The following is an 18,730-nucleotide window of genomic DNA, read 5'->3' as shown; positions in this document are numbered from 1 at the left end:
CTGACTACAGAGAACCAGTCTGACCGGCTCACTACCTAACTACAGAGAACCAGTCTGACCGGCTCATTATCTGACTACAGAGAACCAGTCTGACCGGCTCACTACCTAACCACAGAGAACCAGTCTGACCGGCTCATTATCTGACTACAGAGAACCAGTCTGACCGGCTCACTACCTAACTACAGAGAACCAGTCTGACCGGCTCACTACCTAACTACAGAGAACCAGTCTGACCGGCTCACTACCTAACCACAGAGAACCAGTCTGACCGGCTCATTATCTGACTACAGAGAACCAGTCTGACTGGCTCACTACCTAACTACAGAGAACCAGTCTGACCGGCTCACTACCTAACTACAGAGAACCAGTCTGACCGGCTTACTACCTAACCACAGAGAACCAGTCTGACCGGCTCACTACCTAACTACAGAGAACCAGTCTGACCGGCTCATTATCTACCTACAGAGAACCAGTCTGAATGACTCACTACCTAACTACAGAGAACCAGTCTGACCGGCTCATTATCTGACTACAGAGAACCAGTCTGAATGACTCACTACCTAACTACAGAGAACCAGTCTGACCGGCTAACTACCTAACTACAGAGAACCAGTCTGAATGACTCACTACCTAACCACAGAGAACCAGTCTGACCGGCTCACTACCTAACTACAGAGCACCAGCCTGACCGGCTCACTACCTAACTACAGAGAACCAGTCTGACCAGCTCATTATCTAACTACAGAGAACCAGTCTGACTGGCTCATTATCTGACTACAGAGAACCAGTCTGACCGGCTAACTACCTAACTACAGAGAACCAGTCTGAATGACTCACTACCTAACTACAGAGAACCAGTCTGACCGGCTCATTATCTGACTACAGAGAACCAGTCTGACCGGCTCACTACCTAACTACAGAGAACCAGTCTGACCGGCTCATTATCTGACTACAGAGAACCAGTCTGACCGGCTCACTACCTAACCACAGAGAACCAGTCTGACCGGCTCATTATCTGACTACAGAGAACCAGTCTGACCGGCTCACTACCTAACTACAGAGAACCAGTCTGACCGGCTCACTACCTAACTACAGAGAACCAGTCTGACCGGCTCACTACCTAACCACAGAGAACCAGTCTGACCGGCTCATTATCTGACTACAGAGAACCAGTCTGACTGGCTCACTACCTAACTACAGAGAACCAGTCTGACCGGCTCACTACCTAACTACAGAGAACCAGTCTGACCGGCTTACTACCTAACCACAGAGAACCAGTCTGACCGGCTCACTACCTAACTACAGAGAACCAGTCTGACCGGCTCACTACCTAACTACAGAGAACCAGTCTGACCGGCTCACTACCTAACCACAGAGAACCAGTCTGACCGGCTCATTATCTGACTACAGAGAACCAGTCTGACCGGCTCACTACCTAACTACAGAGAACCAGTCTGAATGACCCACTACCTAACTACAGAGAACCAGTCTGAGCACATATACACAGGCATCAGGCATGCACGCACACGTTGTCCACATACACACACATACATGTACGTACACACACACACACCACACACACACACACGTCCTTCACAATTATTTTTTTTTTAAACACACACACAGGAAAGTCTGTCCATCCCACACTTATCTTGTCACCCAGAACCAAATCATGAGACTATTCACACACCAACACATACAGTAAAACACACACACACACACAAACTGCTTGTGGGCTGATAAGGAGGGTGGGGGCGTCCTACTGTTCCAATTAGAGCCATCTCTGGTCTGGGTAAACATTGCTGCCAATATCACTCTCTGAACAGCATGGACAAATGAACACCTAACAGGGGACGTGTGTGTGTGGGTGGGTATGTCGGGGTTGGGCCGTGTGTGTACATGTGTCTATGCACACACTCAATTACCCTCCTAAAAAAAGGACAGAAAACAGGGAAAATTGACCCATTCCCCATGTTGGGTGTGTGTCAGAAGGTTTTCAGGGAGGACAGCAGATAAGTGATCTGGGCGTGACACGGCAGGGTGATCCCAATACTCCAGAACACACAACAATGGAGCTAAACTACTGGGAACAAAATGCTTACACAATCTATGTGAGTGAGTGAGTGAGTGAGTGAGTGAGTGAGTGAGTGAGTGAGTGAGTGAGTGAGTGAGTGAGTGAGTGAGTGAGTGAGTGAGTGAGTGAGTGAGTGAGTGAACCATACTATATGTGAACACTGCTCTGATATGTGATGTATACAGTATATATAACCCCTATACATTAAATCTATACCGTATCTATGCTGAATCCATATGATAAAATATCAATTTATACACTATCCACATGAAGTATGGATGTATATGTGTGTGCGACACTAGAGATAGTCCTCTGTCTTACAGAACTGACACTAGAGATAGTCCTCTGTCTTACAGCACTGATACTAGAGATAGTCCTCTGTCTTACAGCACTGATACTAGAGATAGTCCTCTGTCTTACAGAACTGATACTAGAGATAGTCCTCTGTCTTACAGCACTGACACTAGAGATAGTCCTCTGTCTTACAGCACTGATACTAGAGATAGTCCTCTGTCTTACAGCACTGATACTAGAGATAGTCCTCTGTCTTACAGCACTGACACTAGAGATAGTCCTCTGTCTTACAGCACTGATACTAGAGATAGTCCTCTGTCCTACAGCACTGACACTAGAGATAGTCCTCTGTCTTACAGCACTGATACTAGAGATAGTCCTCTGTCTTACAGCACTGACACTAGAGATAGTCCTCTGTCTTACAGCACTGACACTAGAGATAGTCCTCTGTCTTACAGCACTGACACTAGAGATAGTCTTCTGTCCTACAGCACTGATACTAGAGATAGTCCTCTGTCTTACAGCACTGACACTAGAGATAGTCCTCTGTCTTACAGCACTGACAATAGAGATAGTCCTCTGTCTTACAGCACTGACAATAGAGATAGTCCTCTGTCTTACAGCACTGACAATAGAGATAGTCCTCTGTCTTACAGCACTATAGGGCAGGAGGGGGAGAGAGGGGGAGGGGGACAGGAGGGTTGTACAGGGAGAGGTAGTCTATAGGGCAGGAGGGGGAGAGAGAGGGGGAGGGGAACAGGAGGGCTGTACAGGGAGGGGGAGACTATAGGGCAGGAGGGGGAGAGAGAGGGGGAGGGGAAAAGGAGGGCTGTACAGGGAGGGGGAGACTATAGGGCAGGAGGGGGAGAGAGAGGGGGAGGGGAACAGGAGGGTTGTACAGGGAGAGGTAGTCTATAGGGCAGGAGGGGGAGAGAGAGGGGGAGGGGGACAGGAGGGCTGTACAGGGAGGGGGAGACTATAGGGCAGGACGGGGAGAGAGAGGGGGAGGGGAACAGGAGGGTTGTACAGAGAGAGGTAGTCTATAGGGCAGGAGGGGGAGAGAGAGGGGGAGGGGGACAGGAGGGTTGTACAGGGAGAGGTAGTCTATAGGGCAGGTGGGGGAGAGAGAGGTCCTCTATCCTACAGCACTGACACTAGAGATAGTCCTCTGTCTTACAGCACTGATACTAGAGATAGTCCTCTATCCTACAGCACTGACTCTAGAGATAGGCCTCTGTCCTACAGCACTGACACTAGAGATAGTCCTCTGTCCTACAGCACTGACTCCAGTGACAATGAGTGTGTTTTCCAGACTTAAGTAGGACACGTCCTCTGTGAGACTGGAGTTGGTCTGGTCAAAGTCTATTTCAGGAAAGCGATGGCGCCACACACACACACACACACACACACACACAAACACAGAGAGAGAAAGAGACACTCACAGAGCCAGATGTACACAGAGCCAGACACAGTCGCACACACACACAAACACAGAGAGAGAAAGAGACACTCACAGAGCCAGATGCACACAGAGACAGACACAGTCGCACACGCACACAAACAATCTATTCACACAGACAGACAGATAGACAGTCGCTCGCACACACACAGTGCTCTGGGTCTTGATAGATCTGAATAGGTGATAAAGTGAAAAGTACTTGGTACTGTATAGTGTAAACACACCTTCAGTGTAAGAGGAAAACGGCTCGGGCTCCAGAGAGAGGGAAGTGATGTCGGAGCACAGGACCTGGATAGGGTTCAACATCCTGGGGGAGGAGTCCGGGAGAGGGGAGGAGGCGGGGCGGGCTCTTCAGGCTAAAGCCACGAGCAGCCCTGCAAGAGGGGGGCAGCAGGGTCTCAGTTACACTGCATCACAGAGGGATGCCACAGGGAGGGAGGGGAGGAGAGAGGAGGAAGTGGCTCTAAGGTGTCTCCTTTCCTTCTTCTGTACTATAATGAAAGTAATGGTGGCATTGTTAATACTGTAGTGACTAATACAAACAAATCATGCATGTTGTCATGGTTTTATTTTTATCGTTAACATGTCCATTTCACCATCCTACCATCTCTGTCCAGGAACTCCTAGCCATAGGACAGAAGGGTTGTACAGGGAGGGGGAGACTATAGGGCAGGAGGGGGAGAGAGAGGGGGGGGGGACAGAAGGGTTGTACAGGGAGGATGAGACTATAGGGCAGGAGGGGGAGAGAGAGGGGGAGGGGGACAGGAGGGTTGTACAGGGAGAGGTAGTCTATAGGGCAGGAGGGGGAGAGAGAGGGGAGGGGAACAGGAGGGCTGTACAGGGAGGGGGAGACTATAGGGCAGGAGGGGGAGAGGGAGGGGGAGGGGGATAGAAGGGTTGTACAGGGAGGGGGAGACTATAGGGCAGGAGGGGGAGAGAGAGGGGGAGGGGGACAGAAGGGTTGTACAGGGAGAGGTAGTCTATAGGGCAGGAGGGGTAGAGAGAGGGGGAGGGGGACAGGAGGGTTGTACAGGGAGAGGTAGTCTATAGGGCAGGAGGGGGAGAGAGAGGGGGAGGGGAACATGAGGGCTGTACAGGGAGGGGGAGACTATAGGGCAGGAGGGGGGAGAGAGAGGGGGAGGGGAACAGGAGGGCTATACAGGGAGGGGTAGTCTATAGGGCAGGAGGGGGAGAGAGGGGGGAGGGGGACAGGAGGGTTATACAGGGAGGGGGAGACTATAGGGCAGGAGGGGGAGAGAGGGGGAGGGGGACAGGAGGGGGAGAGAGAGGGGGAGGGGAACAGGAGGGCTGTACAGGGAGGGGGAGACTATAGGGCAGGAGGGGGAGAGAGAGGGGGAGGGGAACAGGAGGGCTGTACAGGGAGGGGGAGACTATAGGGCAGGAGGGGGAGAGAGAGGGGGAGGGGAACAGGAGGGTTGTACAGGGAGAGGTAGTCTATAGGGCAGGAGGGGGAGAGAGAGGGGGAGGGGAACAGGAGGGCTGTACAGGGAGGGGGAGACTATAGGGCAGGACGGGGAGAGAGAGGGGGAGGGGAACAGGAGGGTTGTACAGGGAGAGGTAGTCTATAGGGCAGGAGGGGGAGAGAGAGGGGGAGGGGGACAGGAGGGTTGTACAGGGAGAGGTAGTCTATAGGGCAGGTGGGGGAGAGAGAGGGGGAGGGGAACAAGAGGGCTGTACAGGGAGGGGGAGACTATAGGGCCGGAGGGAGAGAGAGAGGGGGAGGGGGATAGAAAGGTTGTACAGGGAGGGGGAGACTATAGGGCAGGAGGGGGAGAGAGAGGGGGAGGGGGACAGGAGGGCTGTACAGGGAGGGGGGAGACTATAGGGCCGGAGGGGGAGAGAGAGGGGGAGGGGGACAGAAGGGTTGTACAGGGAGGGGGAGACTATAGGGCCGGAGGGAGAGAGAGAGGGGGAGGGGGATAGAAGGGTTGTACAGTGAGGGGGAGACTATAGGGCAGGAGGGGGAGAGAGAGGGGGAGGGGGACAGAAGGGTTGTACAGGGAGGGGGAGACTATAGGGCAGGAGGGGTAGAGAGAGGGGGAGGGGGACAGGAGGGTTGTACAGGGAGAGGTAGTCTATAGGGCAGGAGGGGGGAGAGAGAGGGGGAGGGGAACATGAGGGCTGTACAGGGAGGGGGAGACTATAGGGCAGGAGGGGGAGAGAGAGGGGGAGGGGGACAGGAGGGTTGTACAGGGAGGGGGAGACTATAGGGCAGGAGGGGGAGAGAGGGGGGGAGGGGGACAGGAGGGTTATACAGGGAGGGGGAGACTATAGGGCAGGAGGGGGAGAGAGAGGGGGGGGGGCAGGAGGGTTGTACAGGGAGAGGTAGTCTATATGGCAGGAGGGGGGAGAGAGAGGGGGAGGGGGACAGGAGGAAATGGGCTAAATATCCTCCCCTCTTCGAGCCTAGGGCAGGAAACGCTGGAGAGTGGAGAGAGGCCTCGGTCTTGACATAGCTACAGATACACTGCTGTGTGCACACACACACTTCATCAATAGCCAATGTAATGAGTAATATCAGGAGGGGAAGGAGGAATAGAGCAGAGGTGGATGGATTGGATGGATATGTAGATAGATGGAGGTGTGGAGAGAGGGGTTGAGGTGGTGGGGATGGATGAAGAGGAGGGGGGGGGGTGTTGAATACCGATATCGACAACATCCTAATCCTTCTGGAACTATGGGATTAGTTTATTCCTGTGTTTCTACAATCATTTCTATAACGCCATAGTATATTATAACAAGACACTGCACTCTCCTATCTTCAGCAAAGGTTTTCAGAAACAAATCAGCCCCATAACACCGGTCTAGGCAATATGTTTTGGGACTAGGTGAATGGCCCTGCTAATACATCACGCCTCTCTGCCAGGACAGGAGTCGCATGGTGTTGGCTGTATGTACTCCTCCCTGTGTTTCTGAATCGTCAGGGACTCTAGCTGTGGTCTGATGGCATAATTTAATATGGCTATTGTTAGAGGGCGGGGCTAGCCTGTCAATCACCCAAGGCCACTCCCAACACGCCAAATGTATCTTCCTGTTCTGTTTCCATGGTGATGGACAGATGGTGATGTATGATGTATGGGAGACAGTGTGCATGCAATGGAACACGCCTTCCACCCACACATACCCTCGTGAAAGACAATGTACAGTATTCAGTATCCATTGACACACATAGAAAGTATTTCAGAGAGAGACACACGCACACACACACACACACACACACACACACACACACCACACACACACACACACACACACACACACACACACACACACACACACACACACACACACACACACACACACACACACACACACACAACACACACACACACACACACACACACACCTACTGTTTGAGACATTGTTAATTCATACATACAAACAAAATGATATAAACAACTGAAAATAGCACAGTGTGTAATGGATTATCTAGACAGGATAATTCCAGGTACACAACCCCTTAACATTCTGGAATTGTAATCCTACCAATGTTGCTGTGTGAAAGTGGCCCAGTGTTCCAGCCAAATGAACAGTGTTGAGTTCAGATTAACAGGAATACAGAGGAAATAGATTGGGATATTAATCCTGAATTCTGATACAGGGATGAAACTCAGACAACTACCTCCTCTGTTCTGACGCACGTCACTCGACAGTCAGCCGCCCACACACACTCAACAATCACCAGAGAGAGAGAGAGAGAGAGAGATTTCTGTTTTCATTTATTTCTGGTGTGTTTTAATTTCATGAAAACTCAAGAAAATGCATGAGTCACTTGTATATATGCATGTATGGTATGTACAGTACCCAGAGACAGTCACACACAACCACCTGCACACACAACCACCTGCACACACACACACACACACACAGACACACACACACACACACACACACACACACACACACAGAGAGAGGAGAAAAAAGAGAACAAGAAATAAAGGAGAGATCAGAGCTAAAGGATAGAGGGATGACAGGAGAGAGACAGATGACAGGAGAGAGAGATGACAGGAGAGAGAGAGAGAGAGAGAGAGGGGTGAGATCAGAGCTAAAGGATAGAGGGATAAACAGGAGTGAGAGATGACAGGTGAGAGATGACAGGAGAGAGAGAGGAGAGATCAGAGCTAAAGGATAGAGGGATGACAGGAGAGGAGAGAGAGAGAGAGAGAGAGAGAAAGAGAGAGATGACAGGAGAGAGAGAGAGAGAGAGAGAGAGAGAGAGAGAGAGAGGAGAGATCAGAGCTAAAGGATAGAGGGATGACAGGAGAGAGGAGAGATGACAGGAGAGAGAGAGGAGAGATCAGAGCTAAAGGATAGAAGGATGACAGGAGAGAGAAAGAGATGACAGGAGGAGAGAGAGGAGAGATCAGAGCTAAAGGATAGAAGGATGACAGGAGAGAGAGAGAGATGACAGGTGAGAGAGGAGAGATCAGAGCTAAAGGATAGAAGGATGACAGGAGAGAGAAAGAAATGACAGGAGAGAGAGAGGAGAGATCAGAGCTAAAGGATAGAGGGATGACAGGAGAGAGAGAGAGAGAGATGACAGGAGAGAGACAGGTGACAGGTGAGAGATGACAGGTGAGAGAGGAGAGATCAGAACTAAAGGATAGAGGGATGACAGGAGGAGAGAGAGATGACAGGAGAGAGAGATGACAGGAGAGAGAGAGGAGAGATCAGAGCTAAAGATAGAGGGATGACAGGAGAGAGAGAGAGATGACAGGAGAGAGAGAGAGATGACAGGAGAGAGAGAGGAGAGATCAGAGGCTAAAGGATATAGGGATGACAGGAGAGAGAGATGACAGGAGAGAGAGAGGAGAGATCAGAGCTAAAGGATAGAGGGATGACAGGGAGAGAGACAGATGACAGGCGAGAGAGAGATGACAGGAGAGAGAGGAGAGAGGAGAGATCAGAGCTAAAGGATAGAGGGATGACAGGAGAGAGACAGATGACAGGAGAGAGAGAGGAGAGATCAGAGCTAAAGGATAGAGGGATGACAGGAGAGAGAGATGACAGGAGAGAGAGAGGAGAGATCAGAGCTAAAGAATAGAGGGATGACAGGAGAGAGACAGATGACAGGAGAGAGAGATGACAGGAGAGAGAGAGAGAGGAGAGATCAGAGCTAAAGGATAGAGGGATGACAGGAGAGAGACAGATGACAGGAGAGAGAGAGGAGAGATCAGAGCTAAAGGATAGAGGGATGACAGGAGAGAGAGATGACAGGAGAGAGAGATGACAGGAGAGAGATGACAGGAGAGAGAGAGGAGAGATCAGAGCTAAAGGATAGAGGGATGACAGGAGAGAGAGATGACAGGAGAGAGAGATGACAGGAGAGAGATGACAGGAGAGAGAGAGGAGAGATCAGAGCTAAAGGATAGAGGGATGACAGGAGAGAGAGAGAGATGACAGGAGAGAGAGGGGAGAGATCAGAGCTAAGGATAGAGGGATGACAGGAGAGAGGACAGATGACAGGAGAGAGAGAGGAGAGATCAGAGCTAAAGGATAGAGGGATGACAGGAGAGAGAGAGAGATGACAGGAGAGAGAGAGGAGAGATCAGAGCTAAAGGATATAGGGATGACAGGAGAGAGAGATGACAGGAGAGAGAGAGGAGAGATCAGAGCTAAAGTATAGAGGGATGACAGGAGAGAGAGATGACAGGAGAGAGAGAGAGAGGAGAGATCAGAGCTAAAGGATAGAGGGATGACAGGAGAGAGACAGATGACAGGAGAGAGAGAGGAGAGATCAGAGCTAAAGGATAGAGGGATGACAGGAGAGAGAGAGAGAGAGATGCCAGGAGAGAGAGAGGAGAGATCAGAGCTAAAGGATAGAGGGATGACAGGAGAGAGAGATGACAGGTGAGAGAGATGACAGGAGAGAGAGAGGAGAGATCAGAGCTAAAGGATAGAGGGATGAAAGGAGAGAGACAGATGACAGGAGAGAGATGACAGGAGAGAGAGAGGAGAGATCAGAGCTAAAGGATAGAGGGATGACAGGAGAGAGAGAAGAGAGAGGAGCTGAAGGATAGAGGGATGACAGGAGAGAGAGGAGAGATCAGAGCTGAAGGATATATATATTTTTTATTTAACCTTTATTTAACCTGGACTTGCCATGATGACAGGAGAGAGAGAGGAGAGATCAGAGCTAAAGGATAGAGGGATGACAGGAGAGAGACAGATGACAGGAGAGAGAGAGGAGAGATCAGAGCTAAAGATAGAGGGATGACAGGAGAGAGAGAGAGATGACAGGAGAGAGAGAGAGATGACAGGAGAGAGAGAGGAGAGATCAGAGCTAAAGGATATAGGGATGACAGGAGAGAGAGATGACAGGAGAGAGAGAGGAGAGATCAGAGCTAAAGCATAGAGGGATGACAGGAGAGAGACAGATGACAGGAGAGAGAGATGACAGGAGAGAGAGAGAGAGGAGAGATCAGAGCTAAAGGATAGAGGGATGACAGGAGAGAGACAGATGACAGGAGAGAGAGAGGAGAGATCAGAGCTAAAGGATAGAGGGATGACAGGAGAGAGAGATGACAGGAGAGAGAGATGACAGGAGAGAGATGACAGGAGAGAGAGAGGAGAGATCAGAGCTAAAGGATAGAGGGATGACAGGAGAGAGAGATGACAGGTGAGAGAGATGACAGGAGAGAGAGAGGAGAGATCAGAGCTAAAGGATAGAGGGATGAAAGGAGAGAGACAGATGACAGGAGAGAGATGACAGGAGAGAGAGAGGAGAGATCAGAGCTAAAGGATAGAGGGATGACAGGAGAGAGAGAAGAGAGAGGAGCTGAAGGATAGAGGGATGACAGGAGAGAGAGGAGAGATCAGAGCTGAAGGATATATATATTTTTTATTTAACCTTTATTTAACCTGGACTTGCCATGATGACAGGAGAGAGAGAGGAGAGATCAGAGCTAAAGGATAGAGGGATGACAGGAGAGAGACAGATGACAGGAGAGAGAGAGGAGAGATCAGAGCTAAAGATAGAGGGATGACAGGAGAGAGAGAGAGATGACAGGAGAGAGAGAGAGATGACAGGAGAGAGAGAGGAGAGATCAGAGCTAAAGGATATAGGGATGACAGGAGAGAGAGATGACAGGAGAGAGAGAGGAGAGATCAGAGCTAAAGGATAGAGGGATGACAGGAGAGAGACAGATGACAGGAGAGAGAGATGACAGGAGAGAGAGAGAGAGGAGAGATCAGAGCTAAAGGATAGAGGGATGACAGGAGAGAGACAGATGACAGGAGAGAGAGAGGAGAGATCAGAGCTAAAGGATAGAGGGATGACAGGAGAGAGAGATGACAGGAGAGAGAGATGACAGGAGAGAGATGACAGGAGAGAGAGAGGAGAGATCAGAGCTAAAGGATAGAGGGATGACAGGAGAGAGAGATGACAGGAGAGAGAGATGACAGGAGAGAGATGACAGGAGAGAGAGAGGAGAGATCAGAGCTAAAGGATAGAGGGATGACAGGAGAGAGAGAGAGATGACAGGAGAGAGAGGGGAGAGATCAGAGCTAAAGGATAGAGGGATGACAGGAGAGAGACAGATGACAGGAGAGAGAGAGGAGAGATCAGAGCTAAAGGATAGAGGGATGACAGGAGAGAGAGAGAGATGACAGGAGAGAGAGAGGAGAGATCAGAGCTAAAGGATATAGGGATGACAGGAGAGAGAGATGACAGGAGAGAGAGAGGAGAGATCAGAGCTAAAGTATAGAGGGATGACAGGAGAGAGAGATGACAGGAGAGAGAGAGAGAGGAGAGATCAGAGCTAAAGGATAGAGGGATGACAGGAGAGAGACAGATGACAGGAGAGAGAGAGGAGAGATCAGAGCTAAAGGATAGAGGGATGACAGGAGAGAGAGAGAGAGAGATGACAGGAGAGAGAGAGGAGAGATCAGAGCTAAAGGATAGAGGGATGACAGGAGAGAGAGATGACAGGTGAGAGAGATGACAGGAGAGAGAGAGAGGAGAGATCAGAGCTAAAGGATAGAGGGATGAAAGGAGAGAGACAGATGACAGGAGAGAGATGACAGGAGAGAGAGAGGAGAGATCAGAGCTAAAGGATAGAGGGATGACAGGAGAGAGAGAAGAGAGAGGAGCTGAAGGATAGAGGGATGACAGGAGAGAGAGGAGAGATCAGAGCTGAAGGATATATATATTTTTTATTTAACCTTTATTTAACCTGGCAAGTCAGTACTGCACTGACTAAAACTAACTGCACAGACTAACTGACCGTAACTGACTGCACTGACTGTAACTGACTGTAGTGACTGTAACTGACTGTACTGACTGTAACTGACTGACTGCACTGACTGTAACTGACTGCACTGACTGTACTGACTGTACTGACTGTAACTGACCGACTGCACTGACTGTAACTGACTGCACTGACTGTAATTGACTGGCTGCACTGACTGTACCGACTAACTGACTGTAACGACAAGCTGTAACGACTGTACTGACTAACTGACTGTAACTGACTGTACTGAATGTACTGACTAACTGACTGTAACTGACTGTACTGACTAACTGACTGTACAGATTAACTGACTGTACAGACTAACTGACTGCACTGACTGCATTGACTGTACTGACTGCACTGACTAATTGACTGTACTGACTAACTGACTGCACTGACTAACTGACTGTACTGACTAACTGAATGTAACTGACTACTGACTAACTGACTGTACTGACTGTACTGACTAATTGACTGTACTGACTAACTGACTGTACTGACTGCATTGACTAACTGAATGTACTGACTGTACTGACTGTCCCGACTAACTGACTGTCTCTGACTGCACTGACTAACTGACTGTACTGACTAACTGACTGTAACAGACTGTACTGACTAACTGACTGTACTGACTAATTGACTTTACTGACTGCACTGACTAACTAACTGTACTGACTGTACTGACTAACTGACTGTACTGACTGCACTGACTAACTGACTGTACCTGACTGAACCTGACTAACTGACTGTACCTGACTAACTGACTGTACTGACTAACTGACTATACTGACTAACTGACTGTACCTGACTGTACTGACTAACTGACTGTACTGACTAACTGACTGTACCTGACTAACTGACTGTACTGAGTAATTGACTGCACTGACTAACTTACTGTAACTGACTGTACCTGACTGTACCTGACTGCACTGACTAACTGACTGTACTGACTAACTGACTGTACCTGACTGTACTGACTAACTGACTGTACTGATTAACTGTCTGCACTGACTAACTGACTGTACTGACTAACTGACTGTCCTGACTAATTGACTGTACTTACTGTACTGACTAACTGACTGTACTTACTAACTGACTGCACTGACTAACTGACTGCACTGACTAACTGACTGTACTGACTAACTGACTGTACCTGACTGTACTGACTAACTAACTGTACCTGACTGTACTGACTAACTGACTGTACTGACTGTACTGACTAAACTGACTAAACTGACTGTACTGATTGTACTGACTGCATTGACTGACTGTACTGACTGCACTGACTAACTGACGGTACCTGACTTTATTGACTAATTGACTGTACTGACTGCACTGACTAACTGACTGTACTGACGAACTGACTGTACTGACTAACTGACTGTACCTGACTAACTATTTTGAAAGATTCTGGATCCTCTCATGAGAGATTATAGATCTACCCTATGAGCAAAGAGATTGTGAGAGAGAAAACACACACACTTACATAAACAGTCGTAGAGCACACACATACTTTAAGTAATTTCGAAGACGCTCTTATCCAGAGCAATTAAGGTTAAGTACCTTGCTCAAGGGAACAGACAGATTTTTGTTCACCTTGTCGGCTTGGGATTTGAACCAGCAACCTTTCAGTTACTGGCCCAACACTCTTAACCGCTATGTTACCTGCAGCCCCACACCCCTGTCCTCTCTTACCTTCAGTCACATAGTTGTGGTCTCGGAGGAAGCTGTGGTTCAGTGTTCGGGTGGTGTCAGTGTCCTCGCCCATCAGCAGAGGTGCGGTGTGTGCCCGTCCTGGGGGGGCAGCCTAGATCCGTGGGGGGGGGTCCCGGCCAGCGCACAGTCCATACTGCCCAACGCCTCCTCAGCACAGGGGCGCAGAATGAAGCATTCTGGGACAGGGGCAGGGAGAGGGCCGACGACACAGATACGCAAGGATACGCAGGCAGAGCAGTGAATGACACACCAGCTCTTACACAAACATACACGTTCACTGACACACACACACACACAGAGGTTGAGAGCAATGGATCTTCGTTTCTCGGTCGATGCTCCAAGCTGAGCCCCGGACTCAGTCAGTATCTGCAGTGCTGCTTCTCTTGCTGGGGTGCTCTCTCACACACACACACACAAACACACACACACACACACACACACACACACACACACACACACACACACACACACACACACACACACACACAGACCTAACACATTAACACACACACCCACAGCCCATTGCCTCTGGTCAGGTACTCCTCGATAGAGCCTCCATGAAGACAGTCCTCTCTCACAGTCAATGGAGTCCCTCTCTTTCGCTACCAGGCTGTTTTTCTGCTGCAGTGTCAGCTCTGGCGTATGAATGTGTGTGAAAGCGCACGCGTGTGTGTGTGAGGGAGAGAGAGTGGTAGCGAGAGAGGGGAATGATGGGAGAGAGGGAAAGAGGGAGGTTCTATACTGCTGATGTGGTACGGGTGTGACACATCAGAATAGACTCCTCCCAGCTCAGCCAATCAGAGACCAACTGCAATCTGCACGACCACTGACTACAAATTATTAGAGACGAGAGAGAGAGAGAGAGAGAGAGAGAGAGAGAGAGAGAGAGAGAGAGAGAGAGAGAGAGAGAGAGAGAGAGAGAGAGAGAGAGAGAGAGAGAGAGAGAGAGAGAGAGAGAGAGAATTATGAATAGGGAGCGGGAATGGATGGATGGGAGAAAAAGAGAGGTGGGGGAGAAAATGGAGAGCAGAGTGCAATGGAAGTGACAGTGACATTTGGTTTCATATCTGCTTCTGGCCATCTCCTTTTAACCCCAAGCAAGGAATATAAGGCCTATTTATCAGCTCTAACCTCCAATCATCAGCTTTCACCACCATCTCAACCCCCTAAACACAGCTACAACCTACTCAACTAATGAAGCCCCCCACACATCACCAATAAAACCCACCGAATAAGAAAACCCACCATCTCACTGGAATAAAGACCTCCTCCGTTCCTGTCATTATTGAAAGAGATTGTGATATCTCACATCTCAAAATAGAGCTACATAATGTTAGATCCCTCACTTCCAAGGCAGTTATAGTCAATGAACTAATCACTGATCATAATCTTGATGTGATTGGCCTGACTGAAACATGGCTTAAGCCTGATGAATTTGCTGTGTTGAATGAGGCCTCACCTCCTGGTTACACTAGTGACCATATCCCCCGCGCATCCCGCAAAGGCGGAGGTGTTGCTAACATTTCTGATAGCAAATTTAAATTTACAAAAAAAGGCCTCCTGGACCATATATAGCGTTCCTCAGTGAGTTCCCCGAATTCCTTTCGGGCATGGTAGTCATAGCAGATAATATTCACATTTTTGGTGATTTTAATATTCACATGGAAAAGTCCACAGACCCATTCCAAAAGGCTTTCAGCGCCACCATGTTGGGTTTTGTCCAACATGTCTCGGACCTACTCACTGCCACAGTCATACTCTGGACCCAGTTTTGTCCAGTGGAATAAATGTTGTGGATCTTACTGTTTTCCTCATAATCCTGGACTATCGAACCACCATTTTATTACATTTGCAATCACAACAAATAATCTGCTCAGACCACAAACAAGGATCATAAAAAGCTGTGCTATAAATTCTCAGACAACACAAAGATTCCTAGATGCCCTTCCAGACTCCCTCCATCTACCCAAGGACATCAGAGTACAAAAATCAGTTAACCACTTAACTGAGGAACTCAATTTAACCTTGCATAATACCCTAGATGCAGTCGCACCCATAAAAACTAAAAACATTTGTCATAAGAAACTAGCTCCCTGGTATACAGAAAATACCCGAGCTCTGAAGCAAGCTTCCAGACAATTGGAACGGAAATGGAGCTACACAAAACTGGAAGTCTTCCGACTAGCTTGGAAAGACAGTACTGTGCAGTATCGAAGAGCCCTTACTGTTGCTCGATCATCCTATTTTTTTATTTGAGGAAAATAAGAACAATCCAAAATGCTCCAGTTTCAACTGTTCTGCCTGCGGCTATGGAACCCTGACCTGTTCACCGGACGTGCTACCTGTCCCAGACCTGCTGTTTTTAACTCTCTAGAGACAGCAGGAGCGGTAGAGATACTCTGAATGATTGGCTATGAAAAGCCAACTGACATTACTCCTGAGGTGCTGACCTGTTGCACCCTCTACAACCACCCTAATTATTATTATTTGACCCTGCTGGTCATCTATGAACATTTGAACATCTTGGCCATGTTCTGTTATAATCCCCATCCGGCACAGCCAGAAGAGGACTGGCCACCCCTCATAGCCTGGTTCCTCTCTAGGTTTCTTCCTAGGTTCTGGCCTTTCAAGGGAGTTTTTCCTAGCTGCCGTGCTTCTACACCTGCATTGCTTGCTGTTTGGGGTTTTAGGCTGGGTTTCTGTTCAACACTTTGTGACATCAACTGATGTAAGAAGGTCTTTATAAATACATTTGAGTCTTGCCATCCCACTTAAACATCTTAATATCCCTGAGCAATATCTATCATCTCAAACACACACTTTGTTTTATATCCTTCTCCTTTTATATTCAGCTCAATCTTCATCCACCCCACCGCAGAATGTCCTTCAAGGGCTGCCATCCCTGACCCTGACCGTAGACGAGAGGGTTAGACCTCGGGCTTGCCCACAGACTGTGCCTGTTGCCTTGGCGATGCTGGAAGGCAGCCACTAGGTTGGACCCAAGGCACAGAGCACATCTCAATAGTCTGATGTGGTTTCTCCTCCCCTTTATCTGCACTGATCTGTAAAGGCAGAGGAGGTGACAACAACATGGTGGGACTATGTCTGCCAGGCATTCACTTCCATCACTCCAGTTGGTTCACGTCAGTACAGATTAAGGAAACAAGACAAGGAGAGGAAGACATTTTAGACTATTGAGATGCAGCTATGGTGTCCCAAACTACAGGGAACATCCTCCCTAAAGGATAGACTGGTAAGTGGGGGTGGACGGATCAGAGGAAGAGCCAGTGAACAGACTGATGTTGTTGGAACCAGTCCAGACAGCACTGCCAAAGTTCAACCCTCAACTGAGACATAAACCTCAAAATGAATCCCCGGTTTTAATAAACAAATAAAAGATATGGGATGATTTGATGATAAACTGTGTTTGTATGATTCACTGAGGATTCATTAGAATCTCAGATCACAAAAAGCATTATTCATAGACAGTCTACAGGTTGAATGTCCCTCAACAAATTAATTTCCTCACATAAAGCATACGCCATGATAATGGTTCAGCATTTGGTTTCCCAAACTCTGTTCTACCCTAGAACTACACAGCTGATTTAAATAATCAACGCTTGATGAGTTTGGGAAACCAAGTGCTAGACTGTTATCATGGCATGGCTGCAGTGGAGCAGGTTGAGAGCTTCAAGTTCCTTGGAGTCCAAGCACACCAAGACAGTCGTGAAGAGGATATGACAAAACCTATTCCCCCCCAGGAGACTGAAAATATTTGGCATAGGTCCTCAGATCCTATAAAAGGTTCTACAGCTGCACCATTGAGAGCATCCTGACTGGTTGCATCATAGCCTGGTATGGCAACTGCTCGGCCTCCGACCGCAAGGCACTACAGAGAGTAGTGCAAATGGCCCAGTACATCACTGGGGCCAAGCTTCCTGCCATCCAGAACCTCTATAGCAGGTGGCATCAGAGGAAGGCCCTAAAAATTGTCAAAGACTCCAGCCACTCTAGTCATAGACTGTTCTCTCTGCCTCCACACCTAATCAAATGGCTACCCAGGCTATTTGCATTGCCCCCTCCCCCTCTCTTTTACACCATTGCTACTCTCTGTTGTTATCATCTATGCATAGTCACGTTAATAACTCTACCTTCATGTAAATATTACCTCAACTAACCAGTGCCACTGCACATTGACTCTGTACCAGTACAGAATCAATAGTCTCGCTATCGTTATTTTATAGCTGTTCTTTAATTACTTGTTACTTTTATTTCTTATTCTTATCCGTATAAAAAAAAAAAAGCATTGTTGGTTAGGGGCTCTTAAGTAAGCATTTCACTGTATTCGGCGCATGTGACTAATACAATTTGATTTGATTTGAAACCCTGGTCGAGTAATATCTTTTATCTTGATCATCAAACGGTCGAATCAGAGAGCCTGATGCTGTGGGTGAAGTTCTAAGTGATCCAGTGCTCTTCCCTCATCCAATCCCCACTCTGCTCCACTCAGCCACAGAGTTGCCTAGCAACCCGCAGAGACACTCAGAATACACATGTAATGATGGGGCGGTGAGTCGAAGCAGGTGCAGGTGAAACGTTTTAATAAAACAACAAAACCAAGAACACGACACTAACATAAGGCACTACGCCGATACACAAGAACAATACCAACTGGTGAGTGAACTTGGGAGAGTGACACGTAAAGGAGAGGAAATGATGAAGGTAGTGGAGTCCAGGTGTGAATCATAATGATTCACATGTGCGTGTAATGATGAGTGCCAGGTGTCCGTAATGATGTATCCCAGGACCGGGTGGTTTGTACTCTGGCCATGTCTTACGCCAGAGGGGAGGCGCAGGAGCAGACGTGTCAACACAGGAACTTCAGAGCGCTAGGATAATGAATCCCCACTCTATCCCGGCATTCCTCTTCCCAAC

General features: G+C 48.6%; 1 protein-coding gene across 4 annotated transcripts in view; it reads right to left on the bottom strand.

Moving 5' to 3' along the window:
• LOC109905088 (serine/threonine-protein phosphatase 2A 55 kDa regulatory subunit B gamma isoform-like) overlaps window positions 1-14,518 on the bottom strand; it is a 40,080-nt gene extending 25,562 nt beyond the window's left edge. Inside the window, exons 1-2 of one of the 4 annotated variants that reach the window (XM_031789956.1) lie at window positions 13,775-14,499; window positions 4,052-4,201 (exon numbers count right to left, since the gene is read on the bottom strand). In XM_031789956.1, coding sequence (XP_031645816.1) covers window positions 4,052-4,133 — 82 coding nt within the window. In that variant the 5' untranslated portion in view covers window positions 4,134-4,201; window positions 13,775-14,499. Of the gene's footprint in view, window positions 1-4,051; window positions 4,202-13,774 lie in introns of all 4 variants that reach the window. The other 3 variants (XM_031789954.1, XM_031789955.1, XM_031789957.1) reach the window with 3 other exon arrangements.
• Window positions 14,519-18,730: the final 4,212 nt, after the last annotated feature.

The sequence above is a fragment of the Oncorhynchus kisutch genome, linkage group LG15 (assembly GCF_002021735.2).
Source record: "Oncorhynchus kisutch isolate 150728-3 linkage group LG15, Okis_V2, whole genome shotgun sequence".
In the NCBI taxonomy this organism is placed as follows: domain Eukaryota; kingdom Metazoa; phylum Chordata; class Actinopteri; order Salmoniformes; family Salmonidae; genus Oncorhynchus; species Oncorhynchus kisutch.
Note: the sequence above shows the minus strand (reverse complement) of the source record. Positions and strands in the feature narration are given on the sequence as shown.